Here is a 21,293-nt window from a genome sequence, read left to right as displayed (position 1 = left end):
CATTTTTTCACTCCAAGTAGGTTTTACAGGCGATTTGGTGCTTGACTGTCTTTTCAAAGTGTGTTTATGGCAGTTCAAACTTTGACACCGTTTTTTTCCCTGACTGTACCAAATTTTGTAGTGGTTTTTATGTCATTGGGTAAGAAATTTAATGACGACTCTAAAAATGTGCTTAAAACATCCATTTTCTCACTCCAAGTAGGTTTTACAGGCCTTTTTTTATCCCTGACTGTCTTGTCAAACTGTGTTTATGGCAGTTCAAACTTTGACACCGCTTTCCCTCTGACTGTACAAAATTTTGTAGTGTTTTTCAAGCTACACAAAAGAAAATTTAATAAGTATTCCAAAAAAGTGCTTAAAACTGTAATTTCCTCACTCCAAGTGGATTTGACAAGCTATTTTGTCCTTGACTATCAAACTGTGCTCAAAAGTTACATAAATCAGGGTTTAGAAAAGTTTTATTGCAGTATTCGATACAAAACTAGTTTCTGAGATTCATGACAGTTATTTGGCAGTGATCACGTGACTGTCTAGCTAAATTATTCTCCAAGAACCACGTGATATATGTTTCTAATGTCAAAACTGAAAACTGTCAAAATTTGCCTAGAATTTGCAAGAATTACAATTTAATAGAAAAAGCTACTTTTTCATAAAAAAAGTTAAAAATAGCTATTTATGTAACCAGTTACGAAAAAATCGATTTTGTGTAACGAATGAATGTTTGTAGGGCGAGCGCAGCGAGGTCCTACAATTTGAATGAGTTACACAATAAGACATTTTCGAAACGTGTTGCATTCATAATTTTTTCTAATTTTGACCAAAAAGCGGTAAAAACCATATTTTAAAGTGATTTAACACAAATATTCACTTTCAAAGCACCTTGTATAAACAGTGACAACGACATGTTATGATGGATGTCGCCCATATGTTTCTACGGAAATGCATAAAAACAGGGAGTGATGAAATGAACATTTCATAACTAGTTACATAAAGTGATACTTAATGTAACTAGTTACATAAAGTAAAACGTTTTGTCACTCTAATCAGTTTTGAAAAGTGTCACTTTATATGCCATAATTAGAAAAAATGTATTTTATTTATTTTATTATTGATAAACCAAAATTCCTAAAACAAATTAACAAATCAAAACAGCCTTTTATTCGGTCTTTAGTTTCTGGATTTTATTTTGACAATATTTTGAGTTTTTAATTTGACTTTAATGAAGTTAATGCACATGACAGGAAAATGATATCTTTCAAGCAAATTTCAATTAGATAGGTACCCGTAAAATTACTAGTTAAATTTCAATTAACTGGTAAAATTGGTACATTTTCCTGTCACATTGATTTTATTTTACCTTACCGGTAAATAACCAGTCACGGTAAATTTACGCTCATCACTAGATTTTTTTTAATTTTAAGATCGCATATTTTACCATAATTTAATTAACTCTGCATCATTCATATTAAAAATTATCAAGAAAATACGTATATTTACCACAAGATAAAAGGTTAACAATAAATATTATGTTTTCCGCCTCGCTATACAATCTTTTAGGTTATAATAACTCAAAGCTTAAATTGCGGTTTTGAAATAAAAGTTTTTCAAATTAACACGCAAGTAAATAAATAAATAAATAAACTTAGCTTAAAAATTGGTCAAAAAACCATTCCTGGTTGAATTGAATAAACACTTTAAATTTTAGGTTTCCTTAATTTCACCCTGACAAATAAACTCATACAAATCGTTTATATCGGCAACACCAACGGGTGTTTCTTTCTTCCTCTGTCCAAACCCTAAAATGTTACATTAATTCACTTTCAGACAATTTAATTATTAAAACTTACCTTCATTTTCGTTCACAATAACGTAATCGTCCTTCTCCAAAATCCTGGACACCAAACCGAGATGTCCAGTTTTCAGATCCACTTTGGGGTATATTCGAATGGTGCAATTCTCGATAGAGTCCGATGGTTGTCTCTGTTTAGCCAGAAGATTATTTATTAAATGTTTTTTTGTGACTGATCCCAAAATATTTCTGAAAACGAATCCTTAATTATTACCAGTTTGCGGTATAAATAAGTGTGAATAATTTACCCGTCAAGTTTCACTACCGCAACTTGGTCTAAATTCTGTTTTCTCATTAAAGACAACACCTCACCACAGTTTTGTTCCACAGAAACTCTTGTGATCTTCCTGTAAGGAAGTTTAGTGACACTGCAGTTCCACCACCTACAATTAATTTACATGTTAACTCATAGAATGCAAGAAATCAGGTATTTCTAATAAAGAGACATCCTGTATATCCAATATTTGTCAGAATTTCATTTTAATCGTTATTAGTTTGGTTTATTAGCACATTTGGTAGTGATAAAATGATTGAAAATGCCTCACAAACTAGCTTTTATCACAAAGAAAGCATTCTTATAAAAATTAAATAATATTAAAGCATTTTTTATTAATTCTCAAACTTCAGATCTTTCTACTGTATAGTCAACCATTAGAGTCATACATTTGGAGCCTTTGTGAAGCACTTTAGTATATTTCTAAACATTCACTACTAATTTTTGCTACTGTTGGTGCTATCCTCCTTTGGGAGATTAGCAACTTCTGTTGAGTCTTCCGGAGATAATTTTTTTTTTCTTGCTTACATAACAAAAAATAGCAAAGTATACAAAGAATATTTCGTCGTCTACACATAATTGACAATTCAGTGTTGGCAATTTTAAGTAGAAGTAATCTGCAAAAGTGCTACCGAATATCTCCATTGAACAGCGGCCAAAGAGGATTTGCAATATTCAATGATGCCAAGTCAAAATATTCAATGACGGTAGAATAATCGGTTAAAAAACAGTAGATCAAAAAATAATGCTAGTTTGCTATATAAACCATACTTGAAATCACAGATTTAAAACTGTTACACAGTTTTCTTACTGATTCTAAGCCAATTTCGACATTAGTGATGGATATCACGTGGTTTTAGAGGATAATTTAGCCAGGCAGTCACGTGACCCATTTCCTCTTGAAGTAAGAAAATGACATTTGTAAGCACATTTTTGGAATCCTCATTAAATTTCTTTTGCTGTAGTTTGGAAAACACTAAAAAATTTTGTACAGTCAAGGGGAAAGCGGTGTCAAACTTCTAACTGCTAAAAACACAGTGTAAAAGAACACTCACGGACAAAATCGTCTGTAAAACCCTCTTGAAGTAAGAAAATGACATTTTGAAGCACATTTTTGGAATTGTCATTAAATTTCCTTTTGCGAAGTTTGAAAAACACTACATAATTTTATACAGTCAGGGAGAAAAACGGTGTCAAAGTTTGAACTGCCAAAAACACTGTTTAAGGACAGTCACGGACAAAATCGTCTGTAAAACCATCTTGAAGTAAGAAAATGACATTTTAAAGCACATTTTTGGAATTGTCATTAAATTTCCTTTTGTGAAGCTTGAAAAACACTACATAATTTTATACAGTCAGGGAGAAAAACGGTGTCAAAGTTTGAACTGCCAAAAACACTGTTTAAGGACAGTCACGGACAAAATCGTCTGTAAAACCCTCTTGAAGTAAGAAAATGACATTTTGAAGCACATTTTTGGAATTGTCATTAAATTTCCTTTTGCGAAGTTTGAAAAACTACATAATTTTATACAGTCAGGGAGAAAAACGGTGTCAAAGTTTGAACTGCCAAAAACACTGTTTAAGGACAGTCACGGACAAAATCGTCTGTAAAACCATCTTGAAGTAAGAAAATAACATTTTGAAGCACATTTTTGGAATCCTCATTAAATTTCTTTTTATGTAGTTTGGAAAACACTAAAAAATTTTATACAGTCAAGGGGAAAGCGGTGTCAAACTTCGAACTGCTAAAAACACAGTGTAAAAGAACACTCACGGACAAAATCGTCTGTGAAACCCTCTTGAAGTAAGAAAATGACATTTTAAAGCACATTTTTGGAATTGTCATTAAATTTCCTTTTGTGAAGCTTGAAAAACACTACATAATTTTATACAGTCAGGGAGAAAAACGGTGTCAAAGTTTGAACTGCCAAAAACACTGTTTAAGGACAGTCACGGACAAAATCGTCTGTAAAACCATCTTGAAGTAAGAAAATGACATTTTGAAGCACATTTTTGGAATCCTCATTAAATTTCTTTTTATGTAGTTTGGAAAACACTAAAAAATTTTATACAGTCAAGGGGAAAGCGGTGTCAAACTTCGAACTGCTAAAAACACAGTGTAAAAAACACTCACGGACAAAATCGTCTGTGAAACCCTCTTGAAGTAAGAAAATGACATTTTGAAGCACATTTTTGGAATTATCATTAAATTTCCTTTTGTGAAGCTTGAAAAACCCTACATAATTTTATACAGTCAGGAAGAAAAACGGTGTCAAAGTTTGAACTGCCAAAAACACTGATTAAGTACAGTCACGGACCAAATCATCTGTAAAACCATCTTGAAGTAAGAAAATGACATTTGTAAGCACATTTTGGAATCCTCATTAAATTTCTTTTTATGTAGATTAAAAAGCAAAAAATGACTGGTTTAAGCACATTTTTAAAATTCTTATTAAATTTCATATCTAGTACTTAATAACATAATATAAAATGTTTCACAACCCACATAATGGTAGATTATATAAAAAAAAGAGAACGGTAGATGACCCACCGGTAATTATACCATTTTAACGGTAGACCTGGCAACATTGAGATGGACCCATATTCCCTTTTACTAAAATGATTATTCTTTCATCAAAAGCTAACAATAGGTATGATAATAATAGTTTTTAAGGAGTTAGACAAAATGCATGTTGGTCGTATTGCAAAAACAACTAGAAAAACAGTCAGGAAATATTACCAATGATTGTTGATGTTGTCGCAAGTCTGAAATCCTCTGGCTTCCATCCAATGATCGGACACAAATTTAGTCAAGTAGTTTCTGATACTGTCAGGAATTACCACCACCAAAGTGTCGGTTTCCTTAAGGTCTTTGGCCACTTTCATAGCTGCTGACACTGCAGCCCCACTACTCGTACCTGCCACATCTTTCTTTATCAAACTATCTTTAAAAGAGACGTTGCATACCACAAAGTATCCCTTCCTCTCTAATCAATCGTCGAGCCATGATTAAACTTTCCTGATCGTCGGTTTTGATCCAACGGTCGGCGGCTCTTTGATCCAAAGAAGTGGGCACAAAATCATATCCAAGCCCTTCAACTTCAAAAAATGTTACATCGGTTTTGTTGAGGGCGTCTGGTACCGCAAATACAGAACCTACAGGGTCCACGCCCACTATAATAGTGTTGGGAGAGACTTCTTTGATTTTTCTACTGACGCCTGTCAAGGTTCCACCAGTACCTGCACCTAGAACCTAAAGTTTATTCACCAATTTAATCATTTAAATCCATGGTTGTATATCTAAGTAAGCTAAACCTACCAAAACATCCACTTTATTGTCGCATTGATCTAGAATTTCTTCGGCGGTGGTATCGTAGTGTGCTAAAGGGTTTCCAGGATTGGAAAACTGAAAAATTATACATTTTCAAATTGTAAAATACTGCATAAAACAACAAAGTATTATTTATGTAGTAGGCTGAATTAATATTCAGTTGGGTTTTTGACTACAAAATTTCAAAAGCTTTTTTAAATCGTTGGATTTAGCCCTTGAATTCTGAATATTTATGCTCCTTTGTTTCCAGGATATTCGACTTTTTTTAACATTTTCAAAACAAGTCGGTTATTTTTTGAGTTTTAGTGACTGTAAAAAATCTAAAAACAATCGTGTTGAACTGCTCTTTGACATGGTGAAACACGATTGAACGTATACAGAGTATCCAAAACTAAAACGAAAAACGAGTTAAATTTGAAACTAACTCTCTGCTAGTTGTGACTGCGTTCACCTGATTCTAAGTAAGTGTAAACCCAGTCCACTGAGGCAGAGGATCATTTTGAACATTTTTGGTCTCTTTGTTTGACAAATTGTCTGTTTCTTCAACCGTTTCCAGTGTATTTCAGTTTTTCACTATTTTTTCTTGAAAATTGTATCAGAAATTTTCAAAATTCTATTTCTCAGTTATTTTTTGGATTTTAGTTGTTTTAGATGCTCATTTTGAACTGTTTTTTTAGCTCGTGCTAACTGCAACCCGATTAATATTTTTCAACATAATTTAGGAGTTTGATGTCAGTTTTTACCAATTTTAGTCATTTGGCATCATGTTTAGTAAGTTTTACAGGCTCCTTAGACACTTTTGAACTTTTAATACTATTCAACATAATTTTGAGTTTAGTTTAGTCAGTTGGAAACATGTCTAGTCAATTTTACAAACTGTTTAAACACTTTTGAAGATTTTTAATACTTTTCAACATATTTTAGAGTTTAGTTTAGTCAGTTGGCAACATGTTTAGTCAATTTTACAAGCTGTTTAGACACTTTTGAACTTTTTTAATACTTTTCAACAGAATTTAGAGTTTTGATGTCAGTTTTTACCAATTTTAGTCAGTTGGCAACATGTTTACTCACATTCTGTTTGTTTTTGGTCCCTTGCAAAATGTATGTAACTCTAATGGTTTGCGAGATATTCTACTTTTTTATTTTTTTTCGAAATTGTATCAAAATGTTGAAAGTTCTGTATCTCGGTTAATTTTTGGGTTTTAGGGACATGTAAAAAGCTTGAAATGTTCGCCTTGAACTGCTCTTTCTCCTCCGCAACACACTTGAACATATAGAGAGTGTGCAAAAAACTCAGTTTAATTTGATACTGACGCTCTATAAGTTGTGACGGCGTTTGTCCGATTCTAATAAGTGGGTGTAAATTTAGTCCACTGGAGCGCAAAGAATAATTTTGAACATTTTTGATCTCTTGAAAAATTTTATCGTTTCCGAGATATTCAACTTTTTTAGAAATTGCTTTGAATATTCCTAATTTCGGTTATTTTTCGGGTTTTAGAAGCCGTAAAAAACTCAAAACACTTGTCTTGAACTGCTCTTTTACCTCGTGCTAACCGCAACAAGATGGAACATATACAGTGTGTTCCAAAAAAGGAAGGGAAACGAGTTAAATTTGAAACTTGGTCTGCCAATTTGAAAAAACCATGTCCGTTGTGACCATGTTTACTCAGTTGTACGTGGGTGTAAATTTAGTTCACTGGTTCCAAAAAGTCATTCTGAACATTTTTCATCTCTTATAAAATTTCCGCAACTCTCACCGGTTCCGAGATACTCGACTTTATTTACTGTTTCTGGGAAATTCCATCAAAATTTTGAAAATTATGTATCTCGGTAATTTGTTGAGTTTTAAAGACCGTAAAAAAACTAAAAATATTGGTCTTAAACTGCTTTTTTACCTTGTACTAACCAAAAAACGATTAAACACATACAGGGTGTTCAAAAAACAAAAATGCGAACAATGTAAAGAGTGGAGGTGCATGAATACCAAAATGAAAAGAACACAGAGTCTTCTCCACAATAAATTTATTTTGCTTCATTAAATAAAGGTATGCTCAACATGTTTCGGGTCTGTAAGAACCCATCATCAGGAGCTAGAAGAATAATCCTTTTTTACAAATGTAGAGTTGGTGTACTCTTTTAGTTCCTGGTTCGAAAGTGGATTAAGGTGTGGCAACCTAATGGACGTGATTTAATTTAGAAGTTTTTTTGTTTTAACTTATATGATTTACTGCTTTTTGTAATAAAATATAAATCCAGCAAATCGACGTTTATTGATACTTTAAGTGCAGTCATTTATTAATTAAAGCCCAGTTGTACAATCACTGCGACTAGTGATTGTTAATTTCACGTTGCTGTCAAAGTGACGGTTCTTACTTAAACCGTGTTTTTAAAAGTTAAGTAACCTACTCTTATAAAATTGTCTATTAGTAATCTCACCTGATCCAAAATCAAAGAATTAGGAATTTCTTTGTGCAGACGATTAGCAACTCCAAAAATACCTTCGGTTGAATAGGAATCGGCTGTTATGGGGGTTTTGATGAGTTGAGCCCCTAAAGCATGCATCACTGCCACTTTTTCGTTTGACATCTTCTCGCACATCACAATAATGCACTTGTAACCTTAAAATCCAAAGACAAATTTGTATAACGATAAGAATGCTCATCATTTGCGTAAAGGTAAAATATATGAAGAAGAAGAAACATTTTGAACCTTTAATGGCAGCTGCCAATGCCACACCAATTCCAGTATTGCCTGACGAAGGTTCGATAATAGTCATGCCGGGTTTCAGCAAGCCTTGTTTTTCGGCATCTTCGATTATCCGTTTTGCAATTCGGTCTTTTATGGAACCCCCGGGATTAAAATATTCCAGTTTTGCATCTGAAAAGGAAACATTCAAATCAGTCCTATCTTTATAGTGTTTTAACACAAAACTTACTTTCTTCAAAACTAACATATAGAAAATTGTAAGATGTGTGAACACTTTTCGACTTTAGCTGTGGATCAAAGATAACATACGAAATAACACCATTTACATGGTATAACATATGTAACACAATAAAAAATTAAATGTTTTGTGAAAAAAAAAATTGATTTATTGGTTTAATCTATATTTAGTTATTTCTTTTAATTTATAGATTTATATAGTCGAACGTCTTCAAAACTCAACAGAGATTCACATAGTTAAAAACACTCTCTAAAAGGGAATTTGGCAAGTTTTAAGCAAAACAAAAATGTTCAAAAGTGTTGTATAACGATTAAACTTTTTAAAAATATTTTTAAAATATAGCACTCATCGAATTTATCTTACTTCCAAAATTTTAAGTTTCTATAAATATTTGAGAGTAATAAAGTTTTAATGAACGGTTTGGGTGGCTAACCCTATACCTATAAACCATACTTCCAAAATACAAATTTTCATTTTTTCAACACGTTTCAAATACATCTCCTTTCAAAAACTGTGATAAACTGTAATTCTTGCAGATTCTATATTTAGCTATAGGCCAATTTAGATAGTTTTGACATTAGTGACAGATATCACGTGGTATTAGAGAATAATTTAGCCAGATTGTCACGTGACCCACTTGAAGTAAGAAAATGTTTAAAGCACATGTTTAGAATCCTCATTCAATTTCCTATTCACTAACCTTTAGTACGTCTCTAAAGCTAGGGACAAAATTGCCTGTAAAACCCTCTTGGAGTTTGGAGAAAGGAACTGATTGTTTTAGGCCCATTTTTAGAATCCTTAAGAAATTTTCTATTCAATAACCTGAAAAAACACTACAAAATTTGGTACAGTCAGTGAGAAAAACGGTGTCAAATTTCGAACTGCCAGAAACACAGTTTGAGAGGAAAGCTAGGAACAAAATTGCTTGTAAAACTCTTGGAGTGAGAAAATGACTGTTTTAAGTACATTTTTAGAATCCTCATTAAATTGGCTATTCTGTAGCTTGAAAAAAATAGTACAAAATTTAGTACAGTCATAGAGAAAAGCGGTGTCAAAATTTGAACTATCAGAAACACAGTTTAAAAGAACAGTCAGAGTCAAAATCGCCTGTCAAACACACTTAGAGTGTAAAAACGATTGTTTTAAACACATTTTTAGAATCCTCATTAAATTTCCCATCCAATAACTTGAAAAAGCACTACAAAATTGGATTCAGTCAGGGAGAAAAGCGGTGTCACAGTTTGAACTGACAGAAACACAGTTTGAAAGAAGAGTCAAGGAGAAAATCGCTGGTAAAACCCATTTGGAGTGAGGAAATGACTGTTTTAAGCACATTTTTAGAATCCTCATTAAATTTTCTATTCTTCAGCTTGAAAAAAACAGTACAAAATTCGGTACAGTCATCGAAAAAAGCGGTGTCAAAGTTTGAACTGTCAGAAACACCGTTTGTAACACCAGTCAAGGAGAAAATCGCTGGTAAAACCCATTTACAGTGAGAAAATGACTGTTTTAAGCACATTTTTAGAATCTTCATTAAATTTCCTATTCTGTAGCTTGAAAAAAACAGTACAAAATTTAGTACAGTCATAGAGAAAAGCGACGTTAAAATTTGAACTGCCAGAAACACAGTTTGAAAGAAGAGTCAAGGAGAAAATCGCTGGTAAAACCCATTTGGAGTGAGGAAATGACTGTTTTAAGCACATTTTTAGAATCTTCATTAAATTTTCTATTCTTCAGCTTGAAAAAAACAGTACAAAATTCGGTACAGTCATCGAAAAAAGCGGTGTCAAAGTTTGAACTGCCAGAAACACCGTTTGTAACACCAGTCAAGGAGAAAATCGCTGGTAAAACCCATTTACAGTGAGAAAATGACTGTTTTAAGCACATTTTTAGAATCTTCATTAAATTTCCTATTCTGTAGCTTGAAAAAAACAGTACAAAATTTAGTACAGTCATAGAGAAAAGCGATGTCAAAATTTGAACTGCCAGAAACACAGTTTGAAAGTGCAGTCAAAGAGAAAATCGCTGGTAAATCCTTTTTGGAGTGAGAAAATGACTGTTTTAAACACATTTTTAAAATCCTTATCAAATTTCCTATCCAATAACTTGAAAAAAACAGTGCAAAATAAAACATATGGATTTGGCAAATGGCAGTATATAAAATGTTTCACAATCCACATAAGGACAATGTTATTAAAAACGGTGGATTATATATAAAAAAAAAAAAACAGGAGAAGGGTAGACAAACCACAAAAACGGTAGATATACCGTTTTACGGTAGACCTGGCAACATTGCTACTACGTCACAGAAATACGAAAAAAATGCTTTGAATGTAATGTAGTACATATTAGCAACGTCATAAAATACCAAACATAATTACTCAAAAGCTCATCTGAAATATAATACATTAATACTTTTGTTTTCAAATCAATATAATAATAATAATTATTATACAATCATAATTCACTTCTGCGGATATTGATTGTATACATTTATTATTAATAAAAGATAAACGTCATTTTCTCCAAAAAAATGTGTGATGACAAGACACATCTTATCAAAACTTATGTAACAGTGTTGCCTCAGTTACGAAAAAACCAGTTCCAAGTAGGAATGTATGTGTTTAGGATTATTAGAAATTAGATTAAATGCTAATCTGCTAAACCATAAATTATTGCAATAATTTTTATTTATTGGCAGTAAGTTAATCCGACAATTTAACCGGTTAATCCTAATGTTTGCGATCTGCAACTACCTCCTGACTGAATTAGCAGATTAAACAAAATTTGCTACTTACAAACGTTACATTTCACTCCTGCTTTTTTTGGTATGGAATTAAGTCGTACTATTGGTGTGTTGCCGATTAGTTTCAAAACATCTGGGACAATTTTCTCTTTTCTACGCCTGAAAAAAACAAACAGATAAATAAGATGTAATAATTTTGTTATTAGAGATGAAAATTATGGTTTATCGTACTTTAAATTGCATTCTATAAAACTGCAAACGTGTGCACCAATAATATCAATCAATAAAAAATGATTGTCTGGAAATTGAAAACAATAAAAATTAATAAACCTTCTAGCATTATACAGTGTCCATAAATTATGAAATAAATTCGATTAAAATTCAGGGAATTATCTTTATTTTGTGGCTTGAAGTATCCCAAACTTTATGGACACCATCCTTGTAGCATTTTTCTATGTAAGTATGTAAAATTTTTTAGATTTAAACCTACAAGGTGTTTCTGAGAAAAAATGACATTACTGATTGACAGAAGCAACAAAAACGAATTGTATAACTTTGACTATGGCCGCATTTATAAGAACACATCGATTAGCAATAGCTGAATCAAAATTAGACTAGAATTTGCAAGAATCATAGTTTAACACAGATTTCAAAACAATACCTGTTTTGGGGATTTATGACAGTAATTTTGACAACTGTCACGTGACCGTCTAGCTAAACAGTGTTCTAAAATTACGTGACAACTGTCACTAACGTCAAAACTGCCAAACTGTACGCAAAAGTTGCGAAAATCAGTGTTTAGACAAGTTTTCTTGCAGTATTTAATAGAAAATACGTTTCTGAGATTTACGAAAGTTAATTTAACAGTTGTCACGTGACTGCTTAGCTAAATTATTTCCTGAAACCACGTGCTATTTCTCACTAAATAACTAGAATGATGTTTCAGAGATTTATTATAGCCGGTTGTAACCTCCAAAAAGTTTCTTAGATCCAGTGAGTTGGATGACTTCATAATTTCTATTGAGTTTTGCTAAAGATTCTCATATCATTTTAGAGCTGACTATGGTTGAGTTCATCGTTGTTATGGTTGCTTGACTATCAGTTAAAGTTGCAATATCAATGTCAATGCAGCACTGAACTCATCTTTCTATTGGGTGTAATGGTGGGTTCGTGGTTCTTAGGGCCGTAGAAAGCGTAGAAAGGCCAAACTCGGAAATTAACTAAATTCCGACTTTGAACTCGGAAATTAGTTAAATTCCGAAAGAATTTAGGTAAATTCCGACTTCAAACTCTGAATTTAGTTAAATTCCGACTTTGAACTCGGAGTTTAGTTAAATTCCGACATCGAACTCAGAATTTACATTGTCACATTGCAAAAGCTCTTCAAACCAAATTAGACAACATTTTTCAGTTTGGCAACATTGCAAACATTCTTCGAAGCAAATTAGTAAAATTTGTTAACTTTGGCAACATTGCTAACACACTTCAAAGAAATTAGTCGGACTTGTCAGTTTGGTTACATTACAAACACTCTTCGAACCAAAATTGTAGAATTTGTTAGTTTGATAACATTGCAAGGATACTTTTGAACCAAATTACCAAATTTTGTCAGTTAGGCAACATTTCAAACAGTCTTCGATCTAAATTAGGAGAGTTTGTTAATTTGGCAACATTGCAAGCAAACACACTTCAAAGAAATTAGTTGAACTTGTCAGTTTAGACAGATTGGAAACCCTCTTCAAACCAAAATTGTAGAATTTGTCAGATTGACAACATTGCAACTAAATTGCGAGTTTGAAGTCGAAATTTAACTAATTTCCGAGTTCAAAGTCGGAATTTAATTAATTTCCGAGTTCGAAGTCAGAATTTAGTTAATTTCCGAGTTTGAAGTCGAAATTTAAGAAAAATAACGTCTGTGGCCTTTCTACGCCTTCGTAAAATTCCGAGTTCGAAGTCGGGATTTAATCGAAATTTAACTAAATTCCGAGTTTGAAGTCGGAATTTAATTAAATTCCGAGTACAAAGTCGAAATAACGAGAACGATGAACGAGAAAAGTCGGAATTTAAGAAAAAAAATGTTTGTGGCCCTTCTACGCCTTCGTAGATATCAATTAAAGAGTTAAGTAACTTTTATCAATATTTTTAAATAAAGTAATTATGATTAGAATAAACGGAACCTTAATGCTTACTGGGTGTTACATGAAAAATACCCAGAAATTTACGTAGAATCGATAAATGCAACAAAAAATAAAGGTTCTAATTTAAAATGTCAACTGGAAGGTGGTCAATCAATTTTGGGACAACCTGTAAATCGAATTTTTTTTTTTCAAAAAATGTGTGTTTAAAAGTAATAACATACGTGTCCGAGCATTTTTTGAAAGATAATTCCCTGGATTTTATAGGAATTAAGATACCAAGGACAATAATGAGGTCGATAGAACACAGAGGGCCTCCGGTGCATTATTTCTTAGGTAATTGACCTTAATAGGTGTCATTATTGATGGAATAATAGCCCTGTCGGACATGGACTGGCTGAGTGATTTCAATTTATAAATTTATTCATTATTTTGTGTTGCAGTATAACCCCCGTTTTTGTATTTGTAGCAAGTTTTCAAATTATTGATTTTCATTTCAAATCAATGTCTTTCAACATTTTTCTTGTAATACAATATAATTGTGGACAACTCGAACTTCATTTATGATTTATAATATAACATTCATTAAGAATGGTTAAACAAATCACTTTTTTTAATTATACATATACAATAATATTTTGCTAGTTTAGTGCTTGTGTAAACCAAGTCACCTTCCACACACATCAGGGAAAAAAGTACATAAATAGGTTAAACAGGTATGACAAATACACCTGTTCAAGCATTATTCATTGGTATTTGAGGCTAACTATGTCCCGAGGAAATTCCCGACTCTAAATATAAGTCAAAACAGTGGGTCACATTCTCACCAGGTCATCAGCTTAAAAATATTTACAGTGTTGTAAATAAACACAAATATACATAAAAAATACCTTCTATCAACATACTCTTCCGAAGTACATACTCAGACTTCTCAAACGTAAAAGAGAATTATACAGACTATACACACAAACGAATGATAACGAACTAAAACGAAAACTAAACGAACTGAACAGAAACGTAAAAACACTAATTGATCAATATAGACAAGAAAAATGGCTAGAAGCTTGCCAAGAAATCGAACGTGACGCGGGAAAAACTTACTGGCAAAAAATAAAAAAACTCTCGCGCTACAAAAAAAACAACTTTATTGGCAATAACAATGAAAACGGTACCGAACTAGATACAGACAAAGACAAAGCAGACGCATTCGCCAGACATTTTCAAAAAGCTTTCGCAATTTCCACCAACCCTAATTTTGAGGAGCAGAACTGGACTAGAATAACTGATTGGTACGACAACTACTTCAACAATGACTTACCATTTACACACCAATTGATTACTGACGTAGAATACGACGAAGCACTTGCACGCATGAAAAATACAGCTCCAGGAAAAGACAATATAAAAAGTAAAATTCTGAAAAACTTAACTCCACAAACGCACAAAATTATACTTAACTTATTCAACAGATGCATAAAAAACAACGTAATACCAGACACTTGGAAAACGGGAATAATAATTCCCATTCCAAAAACGGGACTAAACAACACACAAGTACAAAACTTTAGACCCATTACACTACTTCCTGTACTGAGCAAGATGTTTGAAAATATTATAAAGAATAGACTACAACACTTAATTGGACAACACATACCGCCATACCAATTTGGTTTTAAACCTAAGCACTCAACTGTTCACCCCTTGTTTATACTAACTAACAACATTCAAACTACGCATCTTGAAAACAAGAAATCAGCATGTCTCTTTATGGACATCAACAAAGCATTTGACAGCGTATGGCACAAAGGACTACTATACAAACTACACAAACTGAATACTCCAAAATACCTAATCCACATTATTAGAAACTTACTGGAAAACAGACAATTAGAAATACGTATAGACAACACCCTTTCCTTTCCTTTTATTCCTGAACAAGGACTACCACAAGGATCGCCTTTATCACCCTTCCTCTACAATATCTACTGTCATGACATATACAACCACAATCTACTTGACAAAAACTACATAAGCAAACATGACTACATTCTACAATATGCTGACGATACAGCACTCATAGTTCATGCCAAAACTACGGCAAAAGCTGTAGAGGAGCTTCAGACATTAACAAACCACACGACGGCATGGTTCTACAAATGGAGATTAACACCAAACCCCACGAAAAACCAACTACTCTTACCAAATCACAAAATAAAAGACAACTCTCCTACAATAACAACAGACGGTAATGTAACTACACCAAGCCCAGAAATAAAATACTTAGGGATAACACTTGACCAAAAACTCAAATTTACAAAACATGCACAAAATGTGAGAACTGAAATTATTAAACGAACTAAACATTTCAGAGCCCTGACGTACAAGAACAGAGGTATAAGCACAAAAACTGCAACTAAAATATACAAATCTATTTGCAGACCTCTACTCGACTACGGACACATACTAAGAGTTAATGCGACCAGCAAAACAAAAAAACACATACAAACTACAGAACAAATTGCACTTAGACTAGTAACCAAGATTAGACATCCTCAAAACCCACTACATAACCCAACTAACGAATTACTCTACGAACGGACACAAATGACAAAAATAACAGAACGATTAACGAAACTAGAGGCAAAATGGAAAGGCAACCCCCACAACTGGACAATTATAAACCCCATCTCCCTCACAAGACCAAATAGACAATCTCGCTACGCCTTTCCTCAATATACTCTGTTGGAACATTTTACCTAAAAAAACGAACTATTAATTTTAACCTTTTCTTTGTAAAACATTATATTTTTTTTTTTTTTTTAACAAATATTTAGTACATAAGTTTTGTTTCTGTAACATTGGCAGAAAGACCGGTAGGTCGATAGCCTTTTTCCTCGGAAATAAAGATGGTTTATATATATATATAAAAAAAAAACAAATCAAAAACTACGTAACTGTGTAAAATGCATTAGTTACGACCACCTTATTGTCCATAACTAGATCCTATTGATTAATAATTAGCAATTTAATGGTAATTGGCCAGTTTTTAACTAAAATCACTTACCAATCTTGTGTAGTATGCGGATAAAACACCCCTTGTTTTTTCGCATCCTTAGTCCAAGGGCACTTTCTAGTGACATCCGGAATAACAAACCCTTCACCATTAATAGGGGCGACGTACACTAATTCCCCTTTTGAATTGAAATGAGACAAATGGGTTTTTACCCCATTGCAAGTAAGGCCATTTGTGCCTGAATGCCCGTTTTGATTGCAACTCATCATTTTTTCAGAGTTATAATAAGAATCGTCCCGCTCGATGGAAAACTGGAAAATGACTTAGTCACCTAATGTAACCAGGCTTATTTACTTTTCCAGACGTTCGTGTTGACCTATCTGTATCTAAAACAACGCGATATAAATATCTAATGGATTATCTAGAATGGCGCTGAATAACACTGCTCTACATTAAAAACCACCTAAATTAAAAGCAAACGCATTCAATGCCTGTATTAACCAATCAAAAATGATCAAACTAGTATAGACTTTGAAATTTTTGATTATAAATTAAAACATCAAGTAAGGCAGTGTAAAAGTGAAAGAAGAGAATTTTCTGGAATCAACTTCTACACGCATAACAGATAAAAGTGTGCTATCTGCGCCGTATTAATTCAAATGTAATGTAGGTAACCTAAAACGAATATCGTGTAAGTCGGTCACATGAATAATATATGACGGGATCGTAAATTGAATGAGGGATTTAAGTAATAAGCGAAGGCCGAAAAATTGTTTTAACGTGAGCCTAAGTAAATTTGGATTAATGAAAAAATGCAATGTTATTGAATGACAGTTTTATCAGACTATATTTCAGTAACTTTGGTGGTGTTTTGTAAATTAGTAATACACAACACTATAAGATTGTAGATTCACGCTCTATGATGTAACCAATTTAGCAACAAATTATGTTAGTTTTTGACGTGAACATTTTTTTGAACATATTTTAGTTTCAAAGCCCCATTTTTTGCTTAATAAAAAAGACTCATATACCCTAATTATACTCATTTTTTTTAAAAAAATGAACTATTTTAAAGTGTTTTTTTTTTGTCTGTTTATTTCACCTAATTTAAGGTTCTTTGGTATAAATATGTCCTTTGCTGTGCATTGGAACCCTTATGGAGCAAAATAAAAATTTACCAAATTTGCACTTTGCCCAAAAATGTCGTTTTTTCAATTTTTGAATAGTTGTAACTTTTTTATTTGAACTTCAATCAATTTCGGTAATTCGTCATTAGAAAAAGGGATAAAAAATACTACAAAATGAGCCAAAGCTCGCCTCTCTAGCCCTTCGTTTTACCGAGATACTAAATCTCAAAAAGTTTCAATTCTTTTCAGTTCTCAATTCAATTTTTTTGTGTGTGTTTCAAAAGTGTGTTTTTTTTTGCACTTATTTCACCTAATTTAGGTTCTTTGATAATAATATGCTCTTTGCTATGCAAATGCAATGATTTTAGGCCGATTAACAATGTAGAAACCTACGAAAAAGTATTAAAAACTGCGGTAAAGATGCAATTGCAGGAGCATTGTAATGTAAATAATATTTTGGTGCCTAATCAATCAGGTTTCAGGGAGCACCACTCTTGTGAGTCGGTGGTCATTAACTTACCCTAAAATTAGCTTTTCAGGTCAGTTTTAATGGTTTTCAGAATAATTTCAAGTGTCTATACTTGAAAATTGACTTCAAACCCATGAAAATTGACTTGAAGGCTTAAAATCTGCCTGCCAAGCCAGTTTTCGTGGTTTTTAAACTAATTTCAAGTGTCTAGTTTTGAAAATTGATATCAAAGCTTAAAATTTGCCTTTCAAGTCAGTTTTTGTCGTTTTCAGACTAAATTGAAATCTCCAGTCACGTAAATTGACTTGAAAGCCTAAAATTTTCTTTTCAGGTAAGTTTTAGTGGTTTTCAGAATAATTTCAAGTGTCTATACTTGAAAGTTGACTTCAAACCCATGAAAATTGACTTGAAGGCTTAAAATCTGCCTTTTTAGTCAGTTTTCCTGGTTTTCAAACTAATTTCAAGTGTCTAGTCTTGAAAATTGACTTGAAAGCTTAAAATTTGCCTTTCAAGTCAGTTTTTGTCGTTTTCAGACTAAATTCAAGTCTCCAGTCTCGAAAATTGACTTCTAACACTTGAAAGCATAAAATTTGCTTTTCAGGTCAGTTTTAGTGGTTTTCAGAATAATTTCAACTGTCTACTTTTAAAAATTGACTTCAAACTCATGAAAATTGACTTGAAGGTTTAAAATCTGCCTTTTAAGTCAGTTTTCGTGGTTTTCAAACTAATTTCAAGTGTCTAGTCTTGAAAAGTGACTTGAAAGCTTAAAATTTGCCTTTCAAGTCAGTTTTGGTCGTTTTCAGACTAAATTCAAGTCTCCAGACTCGAAAATTGACTTCAAACTCATGAAAATTGACTTGAAAGCTTAAAATCTGTTTTTCAGGTCAGTTTTCGTGGTTTTCAAACTAATTTCAAGTGTCTAGTCTTGAAAATTGACTTGAAAGCTTATAATTTGCTATTCAAGTCAGTTTTTGTTGTTTTCACACTAAATTCAAATCTCCAGTCACGCAAATTGACCTAACCTAACCTAACCTAACCCTTGAAAATTGACTTGAAAGCCTAAAATTTGCTTTTCAGGTCAGTTTTAGTGGTTTTCAGAATAATTTCAGCGTCTATTCTTGAAAATTGACTTCAAACTCATGAAAATTGACTTTAAACTCATGAAAATTGTCTTGAAGACTTATAATCTGCCTTTCAAGTTAGTCTCCGTGGTTTTCAAACTAATTTCAAGTGTCTAGTCTTGAAAATTTATTAGGGTAAGGGTAACGTTGTACTGGCCGTGTTTCTGGATTTTAAGCGAACTTTTGAAACGGTTGATAGAAAGGTATTGTTGCACAAGATGAGCGGTATGGGCATTAAGGGTATACGGCCCTAAGATGGTTTCAATCCTATTTGAGTGATAGGCGCCAGCGAGTTAAATTTAAAAATTCTGTGTCTGATTCATTAAGTGTCATACATGGAGTACCTCAAGGAACAGTCTTGGGTCCATTGTAGTTTTTGTTATATGTAAATGACATTGTGGGAGCAGTAAAGGGGTGTAACATCGTGCTATTCGCGGACGATACAATGATTTACTTGGCGGGAACAGATTTAGATCGGATGCGGCGGGTTGTGAATGATAATTTGGAAGGTTTGTTCAAGTGGCTTTAATAACATACAGGGTGTTCCATTTAAAAAAACATAAGTTTGGTCTCACACTTTTTTGACCTGTTTTATCCGAACTGTAATATCTGACAGTTCCCGTTCTATTGGTATATTTTTAAATTGACAACTATTTATTAAAAATACACCAATAGAACGGGTATCCAAACTTGTCTACCTGGGAACCGATAAACGAACACTGGGACCACTCACAAGAGATTAGATGTAGAATAGAGAAAACAAGAGATGCCTTCATCAAAATGTCTAAGCTCTTTAATAGCCATAACCTCAAATTAGATATCAAAGTAAAACTCCTGCGCTGCTATGTGTTCTCCATATTGTACTATGGCATGGAATCCTGGACATTGACCGAAGCTACACAAAAGAAGCTCGAAGCTTTCGAGATGTGGCTATACAGAAGGATCCTTAGATTATCATGGGTAGATAGAGTGACCAACGAAACAATACTGGAGAATGGGGAAGGAAAAAGAGATGATGAAAACGATTAAGAGAAGGAAACTGGAATATCTCGGACAAATAATGAGAAATGACAACAAATACAAACTCTTAAAATCCATCCTTCAAGGAAAAGTGTTTGGAAAGAGAGGGCCCGGAAGAAGAATGATATCATGGCTCAAGAACCTAAGGACATGATATTCAAAAACAACCACAGAACTGTTTAAAGCAGCAGTCAACAAGGTCATCATAGCTAGGATGGTCGCCAATATTCGAAACTAATACTCACTAGAAGAAGAACTGAGTAATCATGTTGAGCAATTATTTCTGTTGTTTTCTTTGGCCTTCCCAATTTTGGTAACTTCTCTTAAAGTAGTATGAAATTATTTTGGATTAACTGATCTATCGGAATAACACAAAAATTTTGCTTTAAGTTATTTGAGGTTTGGCTCAACTGAATGACGCAACAATGTAATATACAGGTAAACGTTTTAAATGTAAGTCTATTTGTCATGTTCAGAAACACTTACCTGCTTATTGCATTACGTCATTTTACTTTTGTTTGATTTTCTGTATAAAAAAACACATTTTCTTTTCTACCAAAGTAAATGTGGCTTTACTTATTTTTAGTTTTCTAATGTAACCAATATAACTAAATGTGACAAAAAAGTTAACATTTCCTATGCATGTTCAAAATATTGTTCTTCCTAGAATATGAACAGTCAGTTAGACTAAAAACTTAACTTTTTAAATCTGTGTATTACTTGGATTATACGATTTGTTGGTGCTACCTACTTACGGTGCTGAGTTAAGTTGATTAGGAACATTTTTGGTCCCTTGCTAATTTTTGCGTAACTTTTCTAGTTATTCAGGAAAAACTGAGATGATGCATCTGATTTTCAAATCAACAAGTGGTGGTTTGAAATTTGAACAACCCTGTAACTCGGTTATTTTTGGGAGTTCAGGGTGGTTCAGCCACTTAAGAAAACCGTTCTGAGCTTCTCTTTTCAGTGATGTTGGGCAAAAAATTCTATCTGAAATATTGCTTGCAGGGTGACCAAAAACAGTCAATCAACATAATTTTTATGCACACCCTATATACTGGAAGCAAAAACTGTTCTTCAAATTTATGGTGCTGGTTTAAGAAGCTGATTAGAAACATTTTTCATCTCAAGCAATTTTTTTGTAACTTTCACCGTTTTCGAGTAATTTAGGAAAAACTGGTTTAGTGGAACAAACAAATTGTGATCTAAAATTTGAACACGGTTTAGACAGTCAGGAACAAATTCACACAATTGGAGTGACCGA

At 32.9% G+C, this 21,293-nt stretch overlaps 1 protein-coding gene across 1 annotated transcript; it reads right to left on the bottom strand.

The window, feature by feature from the left end:
- Positions 1–1,472: 1,472 nt before the first annotated feature.
- Positions 1,473–16,657, bottom strand: LOC145726124 (cystathionine beta-synthase-like). The gene is made up of 10 exons (XM_081975091.1): positions 16,344–16,657; positions 11,197–11,303; positions 8,164–8,331; positions 7,891–8,072; positions 5,443–5,529; positions 5,091–5,376; positions 4,864–5,041; positions 2,098–2,232; positions 1,848–2,038; positions 1,473–1,796 (listed from the first exon to the last, which is right to left on the bottom strand). The coding sequence occupies exons 1-10, from the start codon at positions 16,559–16,561 to the stop codon at positions 1,702–1,704; spliced, it is 1,647 nt and encodes a 548-aa protein (XP_081831217.1). The 5' UTR covers positions 16,562–16,657; the 3' UTR covers positions 1,473–1,701.
- Between the last annotated feature and the right edge of the window lie 4,636 nt (positions 16,658–21,293).

This window comes from Ips typographus, linkage group LG3, assembly GCF_016097725.1.
Source record: "Ips typographus isolate SLU linkage group LG3, UJ_Ityp_2.0, whole genome shotgun sequence".
Classification (NCBI taxonomy): Eukaryota; Metazoa; Arthropoda; class Insecta; order Coleoptera; family Curculionidae; genus Ips; species Ips typographus.
Note: the sequence above shows the minus strand (reverse complement) of the source record. Positions and strands in the feature narration are given on the sequence as shown.

Coding starts and splice junctions, on each gene's coding strand:
- LOC145726124 (XM_081975091.1), bottom strand. CDS start 16,561: ATGATGAGTTGCAATCAAAACGGGCATTCAGGCACAAATGGCCTTACT. Junction 5,377..5,442: donor ACAATAAAGTGGATGTTTTG/GTAGGTTTAGCT, acceptor AATAAACTTTAG/GTTCTAGGTGCAGGTACTGG. Junction 5,042..5,090: donor AGAGGAAGGGATACTTTGTG/GTATGCAACGTC, acceptor AAGATGTGGCAG/GTACGAGTAGTGGGGCTGCA.